At 32.6% G+C, this 21,748-nt stretch overlaps 1 protein-coding gene across 1 annotated transcript; it reads right to left on the minus strand.

Annotated features, from left to right (window-relative positions):
- Window positions 1–3,513: 3,513 nt before the first annotated feature.
- On the minus strand, window positions 3,514–18,441 carry MS3_00006915 (uncharacterized protein; the record flags this gene model as incomplete). Its single annotated transcript, XM_012937845.2, has 3 exons — window positions 18,297–18,441; window positions 10,012–10,218; window positions 3,514–3,797 (listed from the first exon to the last, which is right to left on the minus strand). Exons 1-3 carry the CDS (start codon window positions 18,343–18,345, stop codon window positions 3,514–3,516), a joined length of 540 nt encoding a protein of 179 aa, XP_012793299.1. The 5' UTR covers window positions 18,346–18,441.
- Window positions 18,442–21,748: the final 3,307 nt, after the last annotated feature.

Here is a 21,748-nt window from a genome sequence, read left to right on the forward strand (position 1 = left end):
TAACTATCCGAAGTTTTTTTTCTTTAATTTTTTTCTACTGATAAACACGGTTTTACTACAATAGTAAAAACGGCGAGACTCTTATTTATGGACGACCTTTGAAGGAATCTTAAATTACCTTGAGAAATATTAGCCAATCAGCACACAGTTAGTATAGGATAAAAATATGTTATACAAAACCAAGGAAATAAAGTGGATACACTTCTTATACGTGGTTCAAAATCTTGTCAAGGTTAGAAGGAGGTTCAGAGGTTCTAAAATCCTAATGAATGCAGTAGAAGAAATCATCCATATGTCTACAGAATAGTCGGCCTCTGGAGCCATGATAAAGTCTCAAATACTCTTTCAGCCACAAGCACATAGCTTCAATATTGTTTATTTGCACTCCGGTTGTTGGGTGTACAAAATGCTACTTGTGGATAACGACAACATACACAAAACCAAGCCTATGTAGGGGTTTGTACGCTCACCAAACATCCGTATATATTGTAGTACCTGGCTGCAGCCAGTGTTACTGGTGCTTATATTATCCAGTTCGCAATAATTGTCGTAATTCGCCTTAGTTAGGAATTATATATGGTGTTTTCATCACGAACTGACATGAGCTATAATGCCAGAAATTTATTTAGCCAAATGGATGAAAGGCTTTCCCGTTAAAATCCGAGATCTATCATCTTATACCTGATTGATTCGTCAACAAATTATAGTCCCACCGTTTTATTTGTTATAGCCGCTCAATTATCACGTTTTGTACAAAATTCCCTGTGAACCGATCGTACGTTAGCATTAAGCACTGAAGTTGGCGCTGTAACCTTGACATCTCTAAAACGCCTTTGATTGGCTCGTCCATAAATTAGAGTCTCTCCGTAAAAACTAATGTAACTGAAAATATGAGTATCTAAACATGTAGATTGTTCAAGGAAATTGTATTACTTCATTAACAAGAATTTATTTTACAGCTTTATAGTTTGATACTTTTGTTAAGCAAAATTTGTTATACAGTAAAATGATCCGATTTTTCTCAGTTTAAGTTTTATAGTTTTCTTTATTAGTTTCTAATTATGTTCGATTTATTCACTTGCGAGTGAAGGTGGATAGTGATTAGTAGTGGAATCCAGTTTGACGAGCATTTTATCCTAAGTTCTAGTCACAGAGTGAAAATCAACTCTAAGATGCAAGTATATCCAACTGACGAGTCTCATATAAGATGAAACGCGCTTCCTGGATACCACTTCTAGCCACTATCTATCTTTGAACAGAATGAAGCTTTTCTTTTCTTTTAATGTTCAATGATTGATTTCATTATATAATATATTCATTAAAATATATTTTAATTAATATTTTTTTCAATTAAAATTATACTCAAATTCTCATAGTCTCATTCGTAATTCAATTGAGTCAATATGAACATTGAATTATTTATATCATATGAATAAATAGAATAATTCAATGTTTTATTCTATTTGCATAGTGTTAACTAGCTTAAAGAATATCTAATTATTAGTGAACACAATTGATTTGTACATCATCTAGGTTAAAGTGCTATTTTCAAGTATTTTAGTATTGTAAATAAATAAACAATTAATGTAGGAAGAAATGATACACATTTTTGTTACGTTGAAATATTGATTAAAATCTATGCATAACTGATTGTTTTATATAGTTTCAAAGTAGATTGATTACTGTTTTGATGGAGATTAAAACAATGATGATGAGAAGGTTATCAGTTCATTTGTGTGGAACGATTGTAAACTATAAAGAATTTGGGAATCATGTTAGATTCAAGTCAGGAACTCTTAAATGATACAGAATGATGAAGAAATAAAGAATTGAATCTATTATCCTTAACGTTTCTCAATGAACATAATACTTTGAGACTGCTATTGAAGATCCAATGGTTAATGGATGATAACAATCAATGACAAAATTAACTTTGAACATGGTAATCTCTACAACTTCTTCGTGTTTTGAGAATGATATCTTTATAATTTTAGAATAATGAAGCAAATATTGTTGATAAATCAATAGAAAAGGATTTACATTGGAACTTAATATAAGTGAAATAATTATTTAAAAGACTCCTAAAATTAATCAAGAACTATTTGATTATATTATTATGAGATACTTCAACTGTATGTATTTATGATCATTTATTGACTGATACTATGCCTTAGTGATATTGTATAGAGTACTCTGTTATTTGGTCAATTGAATGCCATTTAAAGACTGATTCCAAACTGTCTTAAACTCTAATAACAGATGTATAAACCTGTAATGAATAACAAAATTGGAAAGCGATCAATATTCCCTACAGATTATTCATACTCATGTGTTTAGGACATCATAAGAAGTATTACCAAGTTTATATATTTCACTTCTTACAATCAAATTAGTTACAGATATAGATTAAACTATAGGAATTCGCCTGAACTCGTCGAATCTTGGTTGTATAGTCACATTTATTGTTTATCTCCATAAATAGATCCAGTTAAGGATTATTCTTAGTTTTTCACTTCTCGGTTTTATTTATTCTTTTAGAACCATATTTAAAGAAAAACATATTTATTTCTAGATTATTTCTTTTTCCAATGTGAAAAATTCTATAATTGTACACTCTTACCAAATCCTACTTACTTACGTCCGTTACCCCTCATCGAGGAGCATAGGCCACCCACAAGCACTCTCCATCCAACCCTGTCATGGGCAATCCTTTCCAGTTCTTTCCATTTGTTGTTCATCCTTTTCATATCTCCTTCTATTTCGCGACGTAATGTGTTCTTTGGCCTTCCTCTTTTCCGCTTCTCTTCAGGTACCAGGTTAGGGTTGCCTCGTGATGCAGTTTAGTGATTTCTGTAATGTATACCCTATCCAACTCCATCGTCTTTTCCTAATTTCTTCTTCAGCTGGAAGGTGGTTTGTTCTCTCCCACAAAAGGCTGTTGTTGATGGTATCCGGCCAATGGATGTTGAGTATCTTGCGTAGACAGCTGTTTATAAATACTTGCACCTTATTAATGATGGTTGTGGTAGTTCTCTAAGTTTCAGCTCCATACAGTAGAACTGCCTTGACATTCGTATTGAAGATTCTCACTTTGATATTGGTTGAAAGTTGTTTTGAGTTCCATATGTTCTTCAACTGTAGGAATGCTGTCCTTGCTTTGCCAATCCTTGCCTTTATGTCTGCATCTGAACCTCCTTGTTCATCGATTATGCTTCCCAGGTATGTGAATGATTCTACATCTTCCAGAGTTTCGCCATCAAGAGTGATTGAATTGCTGTTCTCCGCTTTGAATTTGAAGATCTTGTTTTTTCTTTTGTATATAATGAGGCCTACTTATGCACAGGCTGCTACTACACTAGTTGGCTTCATTGACATTTGTTCGTGTGTATGGGATAAAAATGCTAAAACAAAACACCAACCAGATTAAACAAATTACCAAATCTTAAGTTGATAATAATTATTGAATTAATACTCTTTATTATAAACTGACTTCATCATCTTAGCTAATATAAATCATAATTGGCAACAATTTTCAATAAAGTTCAATACAATTTTCATCTTACCTGAATCTTCTATATGATATACAATTGGAATTATAGACATTTTCCATTCATTTATAGTATTTGCTACATCATTATTATTAATATAAAGTTGAATTTTAAAACAATCTACTCCAATTACTTTACGTGTTTCTATGGTGTCAAAATATTTTTGTAGACAATTTGCAAATTGATATTTGATTGAATTTATCTCTTCTAATTTATCAATACTATCTGGATATATAATAAGTATTAGGTCTGTAATAAAGTAGAATGTACATTATCATGAGTAAAATTTGTAAAATGGAAAATATTCACTCATTATGAGATAATTATTATTACAAAACTGATATATGCCTAAGAACTAATGATAACTGAAAGCTATTGTTCTACTGTGGTGTGTACTACTGATGTCGACAGATATAAGTAGTATGTATCACCAATCGAAAGTGAAATGCTTGGTGGCAGAAGGTTAAGTAGAAGAAAAAAGAACGACAACAGAGAATGGTTGGTGTGGAAACGAAACAACAATGGAATCTGAGACAATTAATTTACATTTTATAAATGAATTACTTATTGTATGGTTTTCGGATTTTACTAAGACATTCTGTAATTTTTTATTGAGATACATTTGGTTGTCCCCATTTGTGTTCTCGTTCACTACACTACTATTCAATAATGTACATTGAAGTCCTAATACGGGATTATGGCCAACATGTACAATAGAAATTTTTTACTTCTTATTTTCAGTATCAGTTAGTATGAATTACAGTTTGATCTTGAACCAGTAGTGATTTACTGTGTCATTTGTAAATGGACTGACTTTAAAGATTAAATCGTTTCATTGGAGCTTTGGAAATCTCATCTGAAAGCTAGTTATTTATCAGTGTAAAACCATTATTTAATTAGCTTTAATATTACGATATCCTTTTATAGTTTATAGATATTTTAAAGTTAACACTACGGATTGATTCTAATTAAATGACCATTGAAAACGAGGAAACATTGGATGGCTTTTTTATCCTAGTACTAGATTCCTGATCAATTCATATTTACGATGTCGCCACGAATACTACTACTACTACTGAAGAGTCCCATAATCGGACGAAACGACCGTCAAGTACTTACAGGTTTTCAATGGTGGGCTAGCATCAATCGGTTCATGATCTCAACCAAAAATTTATTCAAGCTGATCTGCTGAAAATAACATTCTGGAATTTTATTCATTTTCGCGTGGGTTTGAGAAAAATAACGTTGCCAGAAACTTTGACGAAGTGGCTTACATTAAGTCACGAAATGTCAGAAATACAGCTTTCCTATTCATTGGGATATATTAAAAAATATATTTATTATGTTGCCAGACACTGTTATAATGGGCTGTGTCCGAGATCTGATTTTGATACACAACGTACTACACACTACACATATTTTCTATGGACTATTTAGACTTGGGTTCTATAAAACGTTATATGTAGACCATAACATGGATCTGATTAGTAAAATAATTACTGATTGTGTCCTGTGGAAAAATATCCAAATTGTGAATTTTGTTGTATCTAACCGTATTTCCTAGGTCAACTAAAGCTTTCTTACAGTTATATTCAATCGTTAAGCACGAAACTAAATTTTATTCATTATTCACTTCATTTATTGGTGTACATTTATTATAGTTTTGTCAACATCAGAAATATTGGCAGTGTGACAGACCACCATTATGTACATATCGTTAACTTTTAGATGGTTTGGGATAGTTGACAGGGAATCCTCTACCAAAATCTTGTGCTAATTCTCATGCGTAAACAAAGTATACCTTCAATGTCGAGAAAAATAATGCTCCTTTTATAATTTTAACTTGTTTTCCCAGGTTCACAGTTCAATAAATGATTACTATACATTCGGTAGCGAATTATGTAGACTAGTGACGAAATTGAAACTCTGTCGATAGAATCTCGGACACCCTCCACCATAACAATCTCTTTGTATAGATTATTCAGAATTGATGTATGCGTCAAATATTATGAATGTAAGAAGTTAAGATCAGTGCAAAGAATTTTAGCATCTCAATGAGAATGATTGACTGTTTGAATTTACATATCCGGAATCTTCCTCAAAAACGAAATGGGAATCAACAGATTATACAGTTAATATGGATTCTTTTACATGTAGCTTGAACACTGCATATTATAAAAAAAATCAGTGAATAGTGACCTAATCGACTGGGAACTCCAAAGATATTTATCGATTAAAAGGTGTTATAAGGAAATTAGTCCATATTATCACACAGATTTTGAGTACTAAAGTGAATTGTACTATAGAATTTATCTGCATACTGAGTTCTTGTTCTTTGCTAGCTATCTAACAATCGGGCGAATGAGCGAAGTTGTATGTTGGGCTAATAGATGTTATGTATTGATCTCGGTAGCTATTTTGCTGTTATTGAGTCATTAGTCGAAGGAAGGTCACTAAGTTAACGGAAACTTATTGGTCTTATACAGGAAATTTAAGCTAATTAATCAATAATCCGACTGATGAATACAGCTGTACACCTGAATATCGGCCTGATTGAATTGGTGTTAATTGCAATGCAAGAATCAATTCCCTTTAGCAATTACACCATCAACTTATATCGTTTTTTTAAATTCATTGTCATCACTAAACAATAATTCTCAACTATTCTCGTTATTTACAAATTACTTATGCTATGCGACTTATTAGAGTACTGATAATAGGGTTTCTTTACATTTTCCATCATACGATGAAGTAATTACTTTATATTATCTTTTTTTTACTTTACTTACGCCTGTTACTCCTAATGGAGCATAGGCCGCCGACCAGAATTCTACAACCCACTCTGTCCTCCGCCTTCTTTTCTAGTTCCATCCAATTCTTGTTCATTTTTCTCATGTCTATCTCCATTTCCCAGCGTAATGTGTTCTTTGGTCTTCCTCTTCTCCTTTGGCCTTCAGGATTCCATGTGAGGGTTTGTCTTGTGACACAGTTGGGTGCTTTCCTCAATGTGTGTCCTATCCACTTCCAACGCTTCTTCCTGATTTCTTCCTCCACTGGAATCTGGTTTGTTCGCTCTCATAGTAGGTTGTTGTGATAGTGTCTGACCAACGGATTCGAAGTATTTTGTGTAGACAACTGTTAATAAACACCTGTATTTTCTGGATGATGGCTTTCGTAGTTCTCCAGGTTTCCGCCCCATACAGTAGAACCGTTCTGAAATTTGTATTTAAAATCCTGACTTTTGTGGTGGTTGACAGTTGTTTTGATTTCCAGATGTTCTTCAGTTGTAAATATGCTGCTCTTGCTTTGCCGATCCGCGCCTTCACATCTGCATCAGATCCACCCTGTTCATCAATGATGCTGCCCAAATACGTAAAGGTTTTTACATCTTCCAAATCTTCTCCGTCAATTGTGATTGGATTGGTGCATTCTGTGTTGTACCGGGGAATCTTGCTTTTCTCTTTGTGTATATTGAGACCTACTGTTGCTGAGGCTGCTGCTACACTGTTCGTCTTCTCCTGCATCTGTTGTTGCGTTTGGGATAGAAGGGCTAGATCATCTGCGAAGTCTAGATAGTCTAACTGCATCTTAGATGTCCACTGTATCCCGTGTTTCCCTTCAGATGTCGACGTCTTCATGATCCAATCGATCACAAGGAGAAAGAGAAGGTGAGAGTAAGCAACCTTGCCTGACACTGGTCTTTACTTCGAACGACTTTGTCAACTGTCCTCCATGCACGATTTTGCAGTTTAATCCATCATAGGAATTCTGTATGATATTGACTATCGAAGGAGCTTTCATAGTGTTGTTCTGTCCACGATACCAAATGCTTTTTCGTAGTCGTTGAAACTTTATGTTATCGTTACTTACAACATTTATTCAATACCCTCAATGAGCGCTGAATGAAATACGAAGGTTTATCAGCTGCTTATAGTCTATCTTAATCACTTGTGTTTTTTCATACATTATGTATTCAATTAAGAATTAAAGATTTCAAAAGGAATATTAAAATGGAAAGATTATGTTAAATGTATAATTGATTTTGTAATGTTAAAAAACAAACAAACAAAGAAACAAGTAACCAGTTAGTAACTAAATTAATTAAGTCACTCATTATAGGTATAGACAATTGATTGATTATAGTCTGAGGCCTATGCTCCATTAGGAGTAACAGGCGTAAGTAAGTAAGTAAGTACAAATTGTTTATATTGAATGAATTCAATTATATTAAATAATAAGCTTAATTAATAAGAGTACTCAATGTTGACAGGTTAACTTTTAAGCACTTTTTTAAAAAAAAACTAATCTATGTATTGTTATGTAATTGATATTTAAACAATACAAATAAAAATAAACTGAAATCAGTCACTATAACAATAGGATTTCAGTAGTATGATGTAATATGAATATATATCTGTATAGATTGTTTTTGAACTATTAGTCCAAGTACTTCATAGTCAATATGTTAGTTACCCGTATTAAAGATATATTAATTTCAAATGACTATTTACAATTTGGAAGGGAAACGGAAAAAAGGAAAGCCAAAGAACACATTACATACGGAAGTAGAATCAGATATGATAAGGATGAATAACAAAATGGAAAGAACTGGAAATGATTGCCCGTGACAGAGTTGGATAGAGAGTGCTTGTGGGTGACCTATGCTCCTCCACGAGGAGTAACAGGTGTAAATAAGTAATTTACAAACACTTGAAATTAACTAATTAATAATCCCTTGACTTACTTAAATATATTTTAATAGGTGCTAACGGATTAAAGGGTTAAAACTGGATAACATCATTAATATAAGTCGATGATATGTTTTAAATATGAAAGTAGTTACTGATAAAGTTCAAAACTTTAATTTATCTGTCAAATCCGATATGTTTGTGGTAGATGTTTTGGTAACGTTTTTGTTTTACTTTTCTGTAAGGTTGAAGTCCCTTTGTTTTGTAGTGCAACAAGCTAATTTCCCCAAAACAGTCATACATACAGAAAGTAAATTACTATCATATGCTATGATATGCTTGACTGTGAAATGACTAGATGGGAATGATAAATCAATATGGTTGGCCTGGTTGTTCAGAAACAGTTGAATTCCACTAATAGCTAAATTATTATATCAATAAAGCATTATGCTCCAGTGATGTGAAGTTTGATAAATATTAGTAGATTGATCGATATAGATAATTAGGAGAAACGCAGATAAATATGGTTTAACATAATTATCGATCCAAGTTGTATGAAAGATATCATTAGATTATTGCAACCATAGAATAAAAAATAAAATCAAGTTCATAATGAATAAATTTATGCGATGATCTAATAATCAGAATGGAAATCCAAGAAATGGTTACGTAAAGCAACGAAACAACAGTGAATATTTCACCTGATCCCTTTATATAGAACCTGATTTATCGTTGAAATTCAAATTAATTAGCAGGGGATAGCAATAATGGGATCTTATAATCTTAATGAAAATAAAATTAGTTGAAGGGACCTCCATACATTTTCAAATGATAATTAATTAATCGGATAATTTTGGAACAGCCGAAAAACACTGTCTGTCGTTCACAAATATAAACAAGACACTTCGATTGATTTGAGAAGACCGAGAGTTAAGATTAAAAGACTTTAAGCATTGGATCAGAAGGGACATCAGCCTTGTGACTTCCGAAAGAATTTGGCTTTGATTATGAGACATCATAACTTTTCTAAATGAAGACCTTCTAACTCCCAGGGCAGAGTTTAAATGGTTTTAATTATTTTTTCTGGTTAGCGTTTTTTTAGCGAGTTAGTTTTCTACAGGATCAAGTCACTAACCCCATGCTCAACCCTCTTCCTTTATCCGGCCTTGGGACAGGCAGTAGCCCCACGGGGGGCCCCGGGCAGAGTTTTAGGCATTGGATGGTATGTTAATATTTTATTCATGTACACTAACTGAACAGTGAATTATTATATCTGATTGTTACAAATAAATAAACCGGGTCATAGAGCTCAAACAGCTACTGAGTTAATGGTTAACATCAATAACTGATATAGAAGAAAATAAAATCTATTAAATGTTCAATCTGAATAAAAATGTTTAATTAATCAAGCCAATATTATTCAATACTCTGAAATATAAGCAGGCAATTTAATAGTTATATTCAAACTAATTTATATTAGGGCTGACAACAAACAAAAAATAATAATTTAATAGTTGAGTTCATGAGTCAGTTGAAGCTAGACTACCATGGAAAACCTGAAAGTACTAGACGGCCGTTTCGTCCTATTGTGGGACTCCTCAGCTATGCGCATTCACGATCCCACCTCTCGAGATCCGAACCCAGGACTTATCGGTCTCACACGGGAACACTTAACCTCTAGACCACTAAGCGGCCATCCAACGATGTTAATGTCCAACTTCAACCAATTCAAAAACCCCCACCTCTGATTATAAAAAAATAATAACCATACTAACCAGATTCAATTCGTTCTAATACAAATCCACTAAATATTTCATCATTCTCTTCTTCTAAACACCATTTTAATTCCAATAAATTAGTATGACAAAATATTTGATGTTCAAATTTCTCATGTACTTGAGCTAAGAAATAATTCATAGATGAGTAAATACCATTGACAATTGGTTGACAATCGATTATTTGTAATTTTATACCAATTTCTCCTAGAGATTAGTTTAGTTGAAAAAATGTTATATTGAAAATTATACATGGTAGTAAATATAAAATTTATATGATCATTTAATAAGTAGACAAATACCTGAAATATTCATTTGGTGTTGTTTACTTGTATCTTTCGATTGTTATTTAGGACTACAAATGATCAGTCTCTTATTGGCATATGTGAATCCTGTGCATATTGCCTGAAGTCACAAGTTTTATAAGCAAAGATGAATAGTGGCACAAGGAGGTGGCTAATAGAATTCAGTAGCTAAGTGGATAATGCGATGGCGTTTGAAGCAAACAGTACTGGGTTCGAATCCCAGATTGAAAATCTGTTATAATGTGAAAAAGGGCTGCAGATTGGAGGTTAGCGTAATATCGATCGGACCAAAGACGCGCAAACATGTAAGAACGGCCTAGGGTTCTGAATGGTCCAGCTTCCCTGTCTACCTCAGCCAGTTGAGTCCAGACCTCTTGTAAGACTGAGTTATTTACCACTGACCGTTCATTGATAAGTTAACGATGTAATGTTTGTATGTTCATACTGTTTGTCTCTAACCACGCAACATCAAAATATATTGGACGCATTGTTGAGCCACATAGCAGTCTATGTGATCTCTAGAATTATATCAGCACTAATAAACTGGGATAACATGGCACTGGTCACCACTCATTGATCAACCAACCTGTAAATAGGATAATCACTGAGGAATATTCATAGAGAGTAGGTGTCTTTCCGTGCTGTAATGTTTTAATTTAAAAGATTCTATCTGGATCACAAAATCATTTCAGTATACAATATCTAACAGAAGGATAATATTCCATTGATTATTATTTCGACTCCATTTAAATTTCTCTTTGAAGAATTATGTAGGCTTGGCATACGTCAACTTTACTTTCTGAATATCCCGAATTCCTTCAATATTGGGTAAAATTTCCTAAATCAAGAAGCTATGTGCTATCCAAACTTTGAAAATATTGGTTATCTACAGTTACATTGTTTATTCATACTTCGTATACAAGACCAAAAACATTTAAACATGTCATTCATTCTAAACTATGTGTACGCAATTATTTATCATGTTTCAAAGTTACCAAATTTTGTTAGTTTTCTCATTTTTAATCAACCTCTATAGTAGTAATAGTTCAGCGACACAGAAAACAATAATTATCATAGTATATTTCAATTCCCCAAGTCAACAACCATTTGTGCATATTTTCAACTTTGCTTGATTCGTGATACTGAATACTTTCGGTTTTATTAATCACCTTCTAAACAATTTTGACTTCACTAGTTACTGTTTCTCACTAGAAACTCGAACAATTTAAGTAACACACATTAGAAACAGATTCATGATGAATGTTCAATTTCAAGGTTGAATTAATATTAACATCCATATTGATTAAATTGTAAAGGGAACCATTGCGTTTCTTTTGTAATTATTATTTCTTTAAAATCCTTAGTTTATAACTCTCCTGCTTGAATATCTGGACTACTTGTTCCTACCATCTAGATATTTCAACAAGTTGTTTTTGTTTATTTCAACATACCATTATGTTTGTTAATCAGGTAACCTATTCAGGTGCCTTTATGAAAAGTTTACAACATTTCGCTGTACAAGTTACAAAAAAGTCCAATCAGAGACATCGCGGTTGTTGGTAATATACATCGAAAAGAATGTATATTATTCAGATGTCGATTCTTGAAATGATAATTTTGAACTGGCGCCCACTAAATATTAAACATCAGGATCGATCAATAAGTAAGTAACTTGCTGAGAATTCTATATTGTATCAAGAATATAATATTGAATAAGGCTAATAATAATATTTTTCATAACAGTATTTTTCCCCTTCTTAATTGAAACGAATCAAAAACAAAAATTTGAACAACATAATATTAATTTAATTTACTTTAATTTAGGTTCTTATCAATTGCTTACATAACCTGTAATGTTTGAAGATTAAAACTATAAAATAGGTTTGTAGATCACCGACGTTGATGATCAATGTCGAATGATTGGAGGTCTATTCGAGTTAGACGGGCATGCTGTGACGAACCAAATAACTTCGAAGCCACACCTCGCGGTCAACATCTGACGTGGATTACCCCTTTGACGTATCAAAGTAATATGGCTACTTTGAGGACCGTATAACACGAAGGACGTTATTATGGGAAGATATTAGTAAAAATGAGTACAGAGAAGATAGCGAGACCACCGTTGTATGCGACAGTCCATGGCATACGGTTAACTGATGCGCGTTGGTTATCCTTGACCTTGACGAGGATCGATGATCTATTCGAAATTTAATGACCCAACTGCCAGATGATTAGGCTAGGGCTCAGTGACATTTCACTGGCCCTACAAGTTAAAACTATATAAATAAATTTGATTAATTGTTGTGGACAAACATCAGAATGCCATTAGGAAAGATGAAAATAAAGTTAAGAGATTAAATAAAATATGATACATTTGTATCCTATTCAGAAAAACATTCTGAAATGTTAATTGTACTAAATGGCCAAAGAACCAAAAAAAATAGGTGATTACGCAATAAAAAGGATTTAATAATAACTAGAAATAAAATAAAATAGGAAAACTATATTGTAGTGACGACTCTGGGTGACTCACCAGCTAATAAGGAAACAATGTTTAGTTTTATAATGAGAAATTATAAAAATAACATGAATATTTAGTTTCTAACATGATTAGTGAACGAAATATGGTTATGATCAGAAATTAGGCTTTCAGGATTAAGGTTAAAAAATGTGGTTAGGAGTGTTAAGGTCAGGAACTATGGTTTATAACGAACTGACACCAGCTATTGAAAAACGTGTTGAACTTTTAGTAGTTCTAGTTACAAAGGTTGTGTCTAGGAGCTGATGTCACAATGAGTGAATACTTTTGGCCATCAAATAGCATTGGTTATACTTCAAATTACATTAACTGTTCATAGCTTGTTATCAGCTTAATTAAGACATAATCTTTCCTTCATTACATTTTAAGTTTCTCACAGAATTCAGCAGATGTTTCTCATATATGCAATTTATTCTGATTATTAGTCAAAAATGGGTGTACAAACCAATATATAAATGAGTGTATTTCCGACGAGACTTGTTGGGATTGCTCATGCTTCTGGATGCTTGCGGAATATATTTCTCCGTTTTGAACTTGAACTTCTCTCTCTCTCTCTAATTAGCCGGTTTGGGACTCATCAGAATAGCTAGGCTATTGATCTTTGATCACAGAGGTTTTGTTCCGTTCGCAGACTAGGTAAACTCATAATCGCTTCAAACATAGCAATAACTTAGTAGTTAAATAAGAGAAGGCTGAACATTTTCTATGTAATGGAACAGAATTTATATTGTCAAAACAAAGAAAGATTGACAACTGTTTCTTTTTTAAACACTTAAATCAGATTATGGATACCTGATAACAATAACTTCGAAGTTAAACTTAGTTGTTTATTAATTACATGTTGAAAGACTTCAAGCTACTAGCCTGGTCTCTTGTTTCCATGAAAAATTGAGTTATTCGGTGTTTCATTAATTTTCTGGACTGAAAGCCTTTTTTTGAACATTTCCAAAATATCGATGATAAGTTCTCATATTTGTTTTTTTAATAGATCTCCTTTGATAAGTAAATATAAATGTATGAGCATAATTCACCTGATATTGTTTGGCTTGTATCTTCCCATTGAGGTTTAAGACCGCAGTTGATCAGTCTGTTATTAGCATATGTGCATACTGTGCGTATGCCTTGATATTCTCTTAATTCACAAGCTTTTTGTAAGCAATGATGGATAGTGGCTAGTAGTGGAATCCAGAACTCGCGTTTCGTCCTATTTGGGACTCGTCAGCCGGATGTACCTGCATCATCCCATTGCACAAGCAAGTGGCTATCAGGAATCAGTAGCTAAGTGGATAAAGCGATGGTGTTTGAAGCGAATGGTACTGGGTTCGAGTCCCAGAGTGAATATCAACTCTGAGGTCTAGGTACATTCAGCTGACGAGTCCCAAATAGGACGAAACGCCCGTCCTAGATTCTACTGCTAGCCACTATCCATCATTGCTTGTATAAGCATAAGTTTGGGAACAGAACTTGGAGCTTTTTAGATATTTAATTTAAACGCATTTACCATTCAATTGTCAATTATCATTATTGTTACCTTAATTACATCCTTAACTTTAGATGAATGATTCATTATTATTGTTGTTTTAATTAATAAACCATATGGTTTATTTCAATTAGGTAAGAAGTTAGTGGACAGTAAAAAGAATGCATGATTATTTTATTTTTCTATTCAGTTATTAATTATTGTAACACATTTGAAATCTTGTTCTGATTGCCAAATTGTTTTAATTTCATGCCTATTTTATAATTACTGATTATTATTAATTACTTTCATTATCTAATTGTGAATATATCGTCATATATATTTGCGGAGTTGTCAGATCACTTTTTCTTATGTTATTTCCTTTTTTCTTAGACTTCTTCAACTGCTCTGAATAGCATTATTCTCCTACCCTACACACGAAGTACTCATTCAGATTAAATACTAACTACTACTGTGGTGCGTGGTACTTATATTAATATAAGTGGTATATGACGCGAGTCAGGAATGTAATGTCTGGCAGCAGAAGATGGGGAAGATCAAGAAAGAAAGAATGGGAATAGAAAGCAAATAGTATAGAAATGCAGGAACAATGAAGTCCGAGATAATTATTAGACATTTTGCAAATTAGGTATTATAGTATGATTTCTTCTATTTTACCAAGTAACTCTGTAATGTTGTGCTAAATATAATTCGGTTTTCCTCACCTGTGTTCTCCTTCACTACACTACATTTATCAAATGACAAGTTAATAAATAAATAAAACGATATACTGTATTCATCAAGTGGTGAAATTTCACCCACTAATTGTCATCTTGAAATTAAATGCAATGAATAATTATTTGAAATCTTGAACCGCTTGACGACTGTTTGCATAATTGATTCGAATTCTTTCAACGTATTATAACTCGTTCTAACTTATCAAAATCCAACATGAAGTACCGTTGAGTTCAATCTATCAGATTGTGACTAAACTAATTATTGATTAACTTTGCTTGAAATCAATATTTCCTACTAATCTAAATCCATCTATCACAGCTTCTTTTAAAGTCAGACACGTACCCTTGATATCACTAGTATGAAGATGAAACTTCTTGGTATATAAAACATAATTTATTTTCTGAGTTTCATTACTGTTTATCAAATATTTAAGTATCATGTGAGTGAGTTATCAACCTTAGAGAAAATACAAATCAATATCTGACAGAAACGAATATACAACCTGTCTGATATAAAGGAATTTAATATTTTATGGAATTCAACTGATTTCTTCTTTATGGGTTCCTAATTAACTAAATAATTTAAAACAGAAAAATAATCATTTGGATTGTGTTATTTTAAAGAATTATAGATATCAGTATAGGGTTGTGAAGATTGCTGAGTTCCATTTAATCACATAAAATGGATCAATGTTAAACCATTTGTCTTAGTATGGGGCTACTCAGCAAGAAGTATTCACGACCCCGCACGTAGGACTCGAACCCATGACTTTGGGTCTCGTATGCAAACGCCTAACGTGCAAACTACTGGACGAGCATCCAACGGTGCACTGTTGATGGGTCCCATACTAGGACGAAACGACCATCCACTTCTTTCAGTTCTTCACTAGTGGTCTAACATTGATACATTTATGATATTGATCTAAATTATGGATATATTTATAGGGTTTTTTCGAATGAGTTGGTAGATGTTTTCTTTTTTCTAGCTTAAAACGACTATATCTTCTGTGTCAACTTATATTTATTCTCACCTCTATTTTAACTAACTGTTGTACTGTTATTTAGTCGTAATATTCACCCGAATACTGTTAAATAATTTAGGGTTTATTTAATTGTGATCAAAAGTAAAATGGAATAATCGAAAATTGAATGTAAAAATGAAAAAAGAAGGTTGTTACGTTTTTTTCTTTCCAGTTTTCGCAATTTCCATTCACAATGAAAAGCTAAATAAACACAATAATAAAATTAAGGATGAGTAGTAATTGGTAGGATAATTATAGGTGACATGATAATTATTACTGATTTAATTTGATGATCAAAGTTCATTATTTTTGAAGAGATCACGATATCACCTAAACCGGCAAGCGAAGCGAAAGTCAACAACACAACAACAGGACCAGCTATGTTATTCTACTGAGCCCCAGCCCTGCTAACTAGAGAGAGAAGACCAGAATTTCGGTAGTTACTAGTGTTATGCTATTTAAGTCTGATTTTATTGAAATAGTACTTTTGTGGTGAATGCTACTTATTCTGACAGATATACGTAGTATGTATCATCAATCAGAAGTGGAATGCCTGGGATCAGAAGATTGAAACGAAGAGAACAAGAAAGTAACCAGAGAGTAGTTGAAGTAACAACAGAATCAGTAGAATAGTGAGGTATGTGGTCAACGCAAAGAAGCTGTGCATATGATTTAATTTATTTAATGTATGATTTTTATATTTCACTAGGCCACTGTGATTTCGTATTAATTTTCCCCAGATGAGTTTTCACTACACTATATTCATTAGGCTGTATGACTTTCAAGAGAATTAATATTTTACACTGATTTTTTAACTATTTTAGTAACGGTGTTAGTGGTATCTTTAAAAGACTTATCTTCCTTCCTATGATTAGAGGGACGTCACTAGTTACCATTGCAGGAATAATCAACACTACCCTACTTATTTTAAAATGAGGACGGTGAACAACACTTCGATATATTTTAATTCATTCTTTCTAAAGATCTGTTGTAACGGAGATTGTGGTTGAATGTGAAACCAAGTTAACCGGAATGAGGACCTCTCATAAAAAATTAAAACAAAGGCAACGAACAACTTAAAGATGATCTTCGGTTACTGAACAAGAATTTATTCCGGTAAACTTCTGATGATACTGAAAACAAATGAGGTTAAGAATGACAGAGCTTTCAAATCCACTTTGACTACCAGTGTGGCATCCATTTATCTATGTTAGTTATACATTTCAATGTTTTAATTGTTTAAACTCTCGACTTTCAACTATTATTTAGCTCGTTTGAACTTCACTCTTTTCCAACAACGTTCATAGTAAGCGTGGTTCAGAGATTATTACATCATTATATGTCGCATAAAACAGTATTCTTGTAACCCAAAGTATGGAATGACATATTTTTATTAGGTAGAACCGCAGTTAACGAGAGCACAAGTGGGAACAACAAAATATATTTCAATACAAAATTACAGAATGTCTCAGTAAAATCTGAGAACCATACAATAAATACTTCATTCGCAAAATGTCAATCAATCGTCTCAGATTTGACTTTCCCTTCATTTCCACATCAATCATTGTTGTCGTTCTTCTTTTTCTATCCTCTTAACCTTCTGCCACCAAGCATTTCACTTCCGGCTAATGACACATACTACTTATATCTGTCGACATCAGTAGCACACACCACAGAATCACATTCTCCTGATAACTAATAAACATGACTTTCTCTAGAGTTATGAATATTAATTAACAACCTAGAAAATTCAAACTTTTAAAAAAACTTAACCTAGATCAGTGGTTGTCCGACTAGCAAATCTTCTTATGGTATATATAATTAAAAATAACAAGTATGTTGTGTTATGTTTTTGTGTTCAACATTAGATATAGTCAAACAACTGAATAGTATTAAAGACAGATTTTGTAACGGATTGCTATCACTTCGAGCATCATTGCAAAATCAACCATTGATAAATAACTGTTAGATCTAAGATTGCAACTCCTAGACAGTAAATACACACAAAAAAGATCTCAGATAGGATTAAATCTATGATCTTCAGGTAGTATATCAAGTAGATTTAAAAGAGATCAATAAGTGTTCTACGAATTCCATATTGTACTCTGAATAAAGCCATTTACCATTAAAAAGTTTTAAAAAAAAGTCAAGAATCAATCATCCATATTTTCAAAATAACATAATTTATGACTAAATTATCATTTAATTTATTTGTATACTCACCGGGGTTTCGTCTGTATGGTGAGAATAGGAGTTCTTGAGAATTGTTCATGTTTGCAAGTGTTGAATATTATCAATCATAGTTAGATATTCAATGAACGTTTTAATAATTCAATCCTTCAATCTATGATCATTAGTGATCTAGATCAGGAAAAAAAGATAGATCAGTTATTATTTGTTTATTATTTATTTAAATAGTTATTTATTTCTTATAGAGGTGACCTAAATATTGATCGACCTAAAGTCAAACGTTCATTCACTTTGATTGGTACTATCATAATCTAAATACTAACAATCACATACCCCCTTTTTTGAGAAGAAAAACAAGTTTCAGTTTGTGCACTAGGAGAAACTTTTTAAGGTTTATTTACGTAAATAAAATTAACTATTGTTAAGGACTTCTTGTAAATGATAGATTGACTCTAGATCATCTATTAGGTGTGTTCAAAGCTAATTAATCATGGAAGAGAGTATATGAAGATGGTTAAATTTTAGCCAATATAATTCTAGACTTCTATATATTTGTATTTACTGTGTGTGTAATTTATTCAATTGGGGTAACATTGAAAGTTAGGGAGTGTTGGATAGTTGTCTTTCCTTAGTATAGGACTCTTTCAGAGTGTACACTCAGAGATGGGAACCAGAAATTTTAGGTCAAATTATGTGCATTAAACCATCACATCACTGGATTATCATCCACTGATACATGTTTCAAACTTCAATCGATTCATAATGATTGTTTGAGGTCACTGACATGGCTGTTTTACTCCCAACATTTCTGAACTTTATAGGTTTTAACTTGCCGATAAAATTCCAGGAACATTTAAAGTTGTGGGTCTGCAATGTTGAGTCAAATATAAGGACGAAACAACCATCGAATGCTCCTAATTTTTTAATAGTAAGTTAATTGTGATCAATCCGTAACAAATACCACCTACAGATAAAATTAAAGCCCAAAAAAACCTTTAAAGTAAAAGTATACTGAACTAGTGGATTTAATGTAGATATTTCTTACTGTATAGTCCTAAGTATTTTGTTTAGAAGGTGGTTTATTTTTACAACTGAACATCTATTTGAATATTATTACAAACCCGAGAGAAGCACGTAACTGTTATAGTATAGTTTGGTGGTACTGACTATAAACTCTCAGTTGTAAGCATCAGGTCTTTTTGTGAGTATGATGACAGTTAAAAACGGTAAACAATAGATTGGAATTTCGATTGAATGACATCTTATTCGTTATGAGATGTAAACGTTTTGCATTCTGTTTGAGCAAGTGAATTAGTTATTGTCCTTCAGAAATAAACTATAATGAAACAGCCGTTTGTGCTCATTGGTTTCTAGTGGTTTCTCATTTCTCCAGTTTACTGAATTATAATAATCATCTGAATACATTAGATATTTAGCCAATTTACTATTACTTTATTCATAATATGGTGTGTCCTAGCGATGTTTACAGATATAAGTAGTATGTATCAACAATCGAAAATGAAATGCTTGGTGGCAGAAAGTTAAGAGGATAGAAAAAAGAGAACGAGAACAGACAATGATTGGTGTGAAAACGAAGGAACAGTCAAGTTTGATATAATTGATTAACATTTTGCAAATGGAGTATTTACTAAGACATTCGGTAATTTTGTATTGAGATACATTTGGTTGTCCCCACTTGTGTTCTCGTTCATTAGAAATATAACAAGCTGAATAAGTTCAGTAAATTTAGAATATCTTGATATTTGTCACTCAAATGATCATGGTAACATAGTTTGTATCAGCTAATGCTTTCTATCATGATTTTACAACAAATTAATGGAAATCGTTAACATAGTTCCAACAACGAAATATTTGAAATATTCCCATAGTGACCCTGACGGCTAATAAGAAACCGCTTTTCTTGAAACTGCAATTCAATGGTGATTTAGCTAGCGACGTATTACGTGATAGATTGACTAGATCAGTAAAGAGAACGTTTAATGCTGCCAACCTCTGCCTATCGTATTCGACCCGATCGATGGTGATTCCGCAATTGAAGGATAAGTTACCTGGTTATGCCACTTTTATGTGTATCTACGAATTCAGCTGCTCCTGTGGAGAAAGCTATATTGGGCGCACTACCAGGCAACTGAACCAACGAGTTAGTGAACACCTCCCTTCGTGGTTAGGAAAAGGTTACGTCAAAACAATACGCAGCTCGGTTCTATCACACTTGATCGATAGCGGTCATATAGTGGACAGAAACAAGTCGTTCAAAGTTATTTGTCGGATTCCCATTAGTTTTCCTTATGGTGTTCGATCTCGTCTCTTACACATAGCAGAAGCTATAGGAATCCGAGCCAACAAGCCAAGTCTTTGTGTTCAGAAGAAATTTGTAACTCCCTTATCTCTCCCTTGGCCTTAAGTAATAAATTTATTTGTTTATTCCTTTTCTAACTTTCTCTTCGTTTATTATTTTTCTTCACACCCTACTACCACTTTATTTTCTCTCAACTATACGTTTCATGGTCCAATTATCTGAACATTTCTTATTACGTCATCTTATAATTTTATAATTGTTATCTCAGTTTCTATTTTTCTAATCATTGACCTATTTCAGACTATGTAACATTGATTTGAACCTTTATTATTATTGCTTATCAAAAACTAATGCACCTGTTGTCACACCATCGATTTGTACTTTTCACATTTTACTTATTATGTAATCTTTTCCATTGTTATCATTGACTTATAAACTACCTTGATTGGTTTAATAATTTCGTATATGCATATAAATATTACCGTATATTAGAGTAAGGCCTGATGAGGATCTAATCGAAAACAATATCGTTCGCTTATATATGTTGTTCTAAACGAAATATTTGTATTACCACTGGTTAATTTCAGGTGTGATATCCACAACACAGGGACTAGTATATAGAAATCGACTGTCGATTGTAATTACGAATCGCTGATTTCTCGCACAGGATATACAAAATAGATGCGTCTGCTGAAACACTGATTGAACGAATAAAAGAAAATCAACTATGGTTGAACTTATCCACGATTTCATATTCTACAGAACATATTAACTCCGTTGGCCTTCTACTTACTCTCTAAACTTCATTTAGATAGGAGGTTGAATACATTGAATGAAATTACCAGATTTGTGACTTAAATTCTCATCAAAATATACTAATCTTAGAAGTTGAATTAAGGTTTAAGAGTTATACTACTTATAAGTACGTACACTACATGAACGAAATTTTTAAATCCGACAGAATTTTACAGTAAAATAAAGGTTGTTTATCGTGAATTTCCATATCAATTCAATCAAGAGTTAACTGGGTATGGTGAAAATAGTGAATATTGACAGCATTTGTTAACGTTATAAATTATCACAAAAGACGTATTGATGACAAGTCTGTTATATCAGATAAGACACTTAATTAATCATTCAATCATATCTTCATTTGAATTTGGCT

The sequence above is a fragment of the Schistosoma haematobium genome, chromosome 2 (genome assembly GCF_000699445.3).
Source record: "Schistosoma haematobium chromosome 2, whole genome shotgun sequence".
In the NCBI taxonomy this organism is placed as follows: Eukaryota; Metazoa; Platyhelminthes; class Trematoda; order Strigeidida; family Schistosomatidae; genus Schistosoma; species Schistosoma haematobium.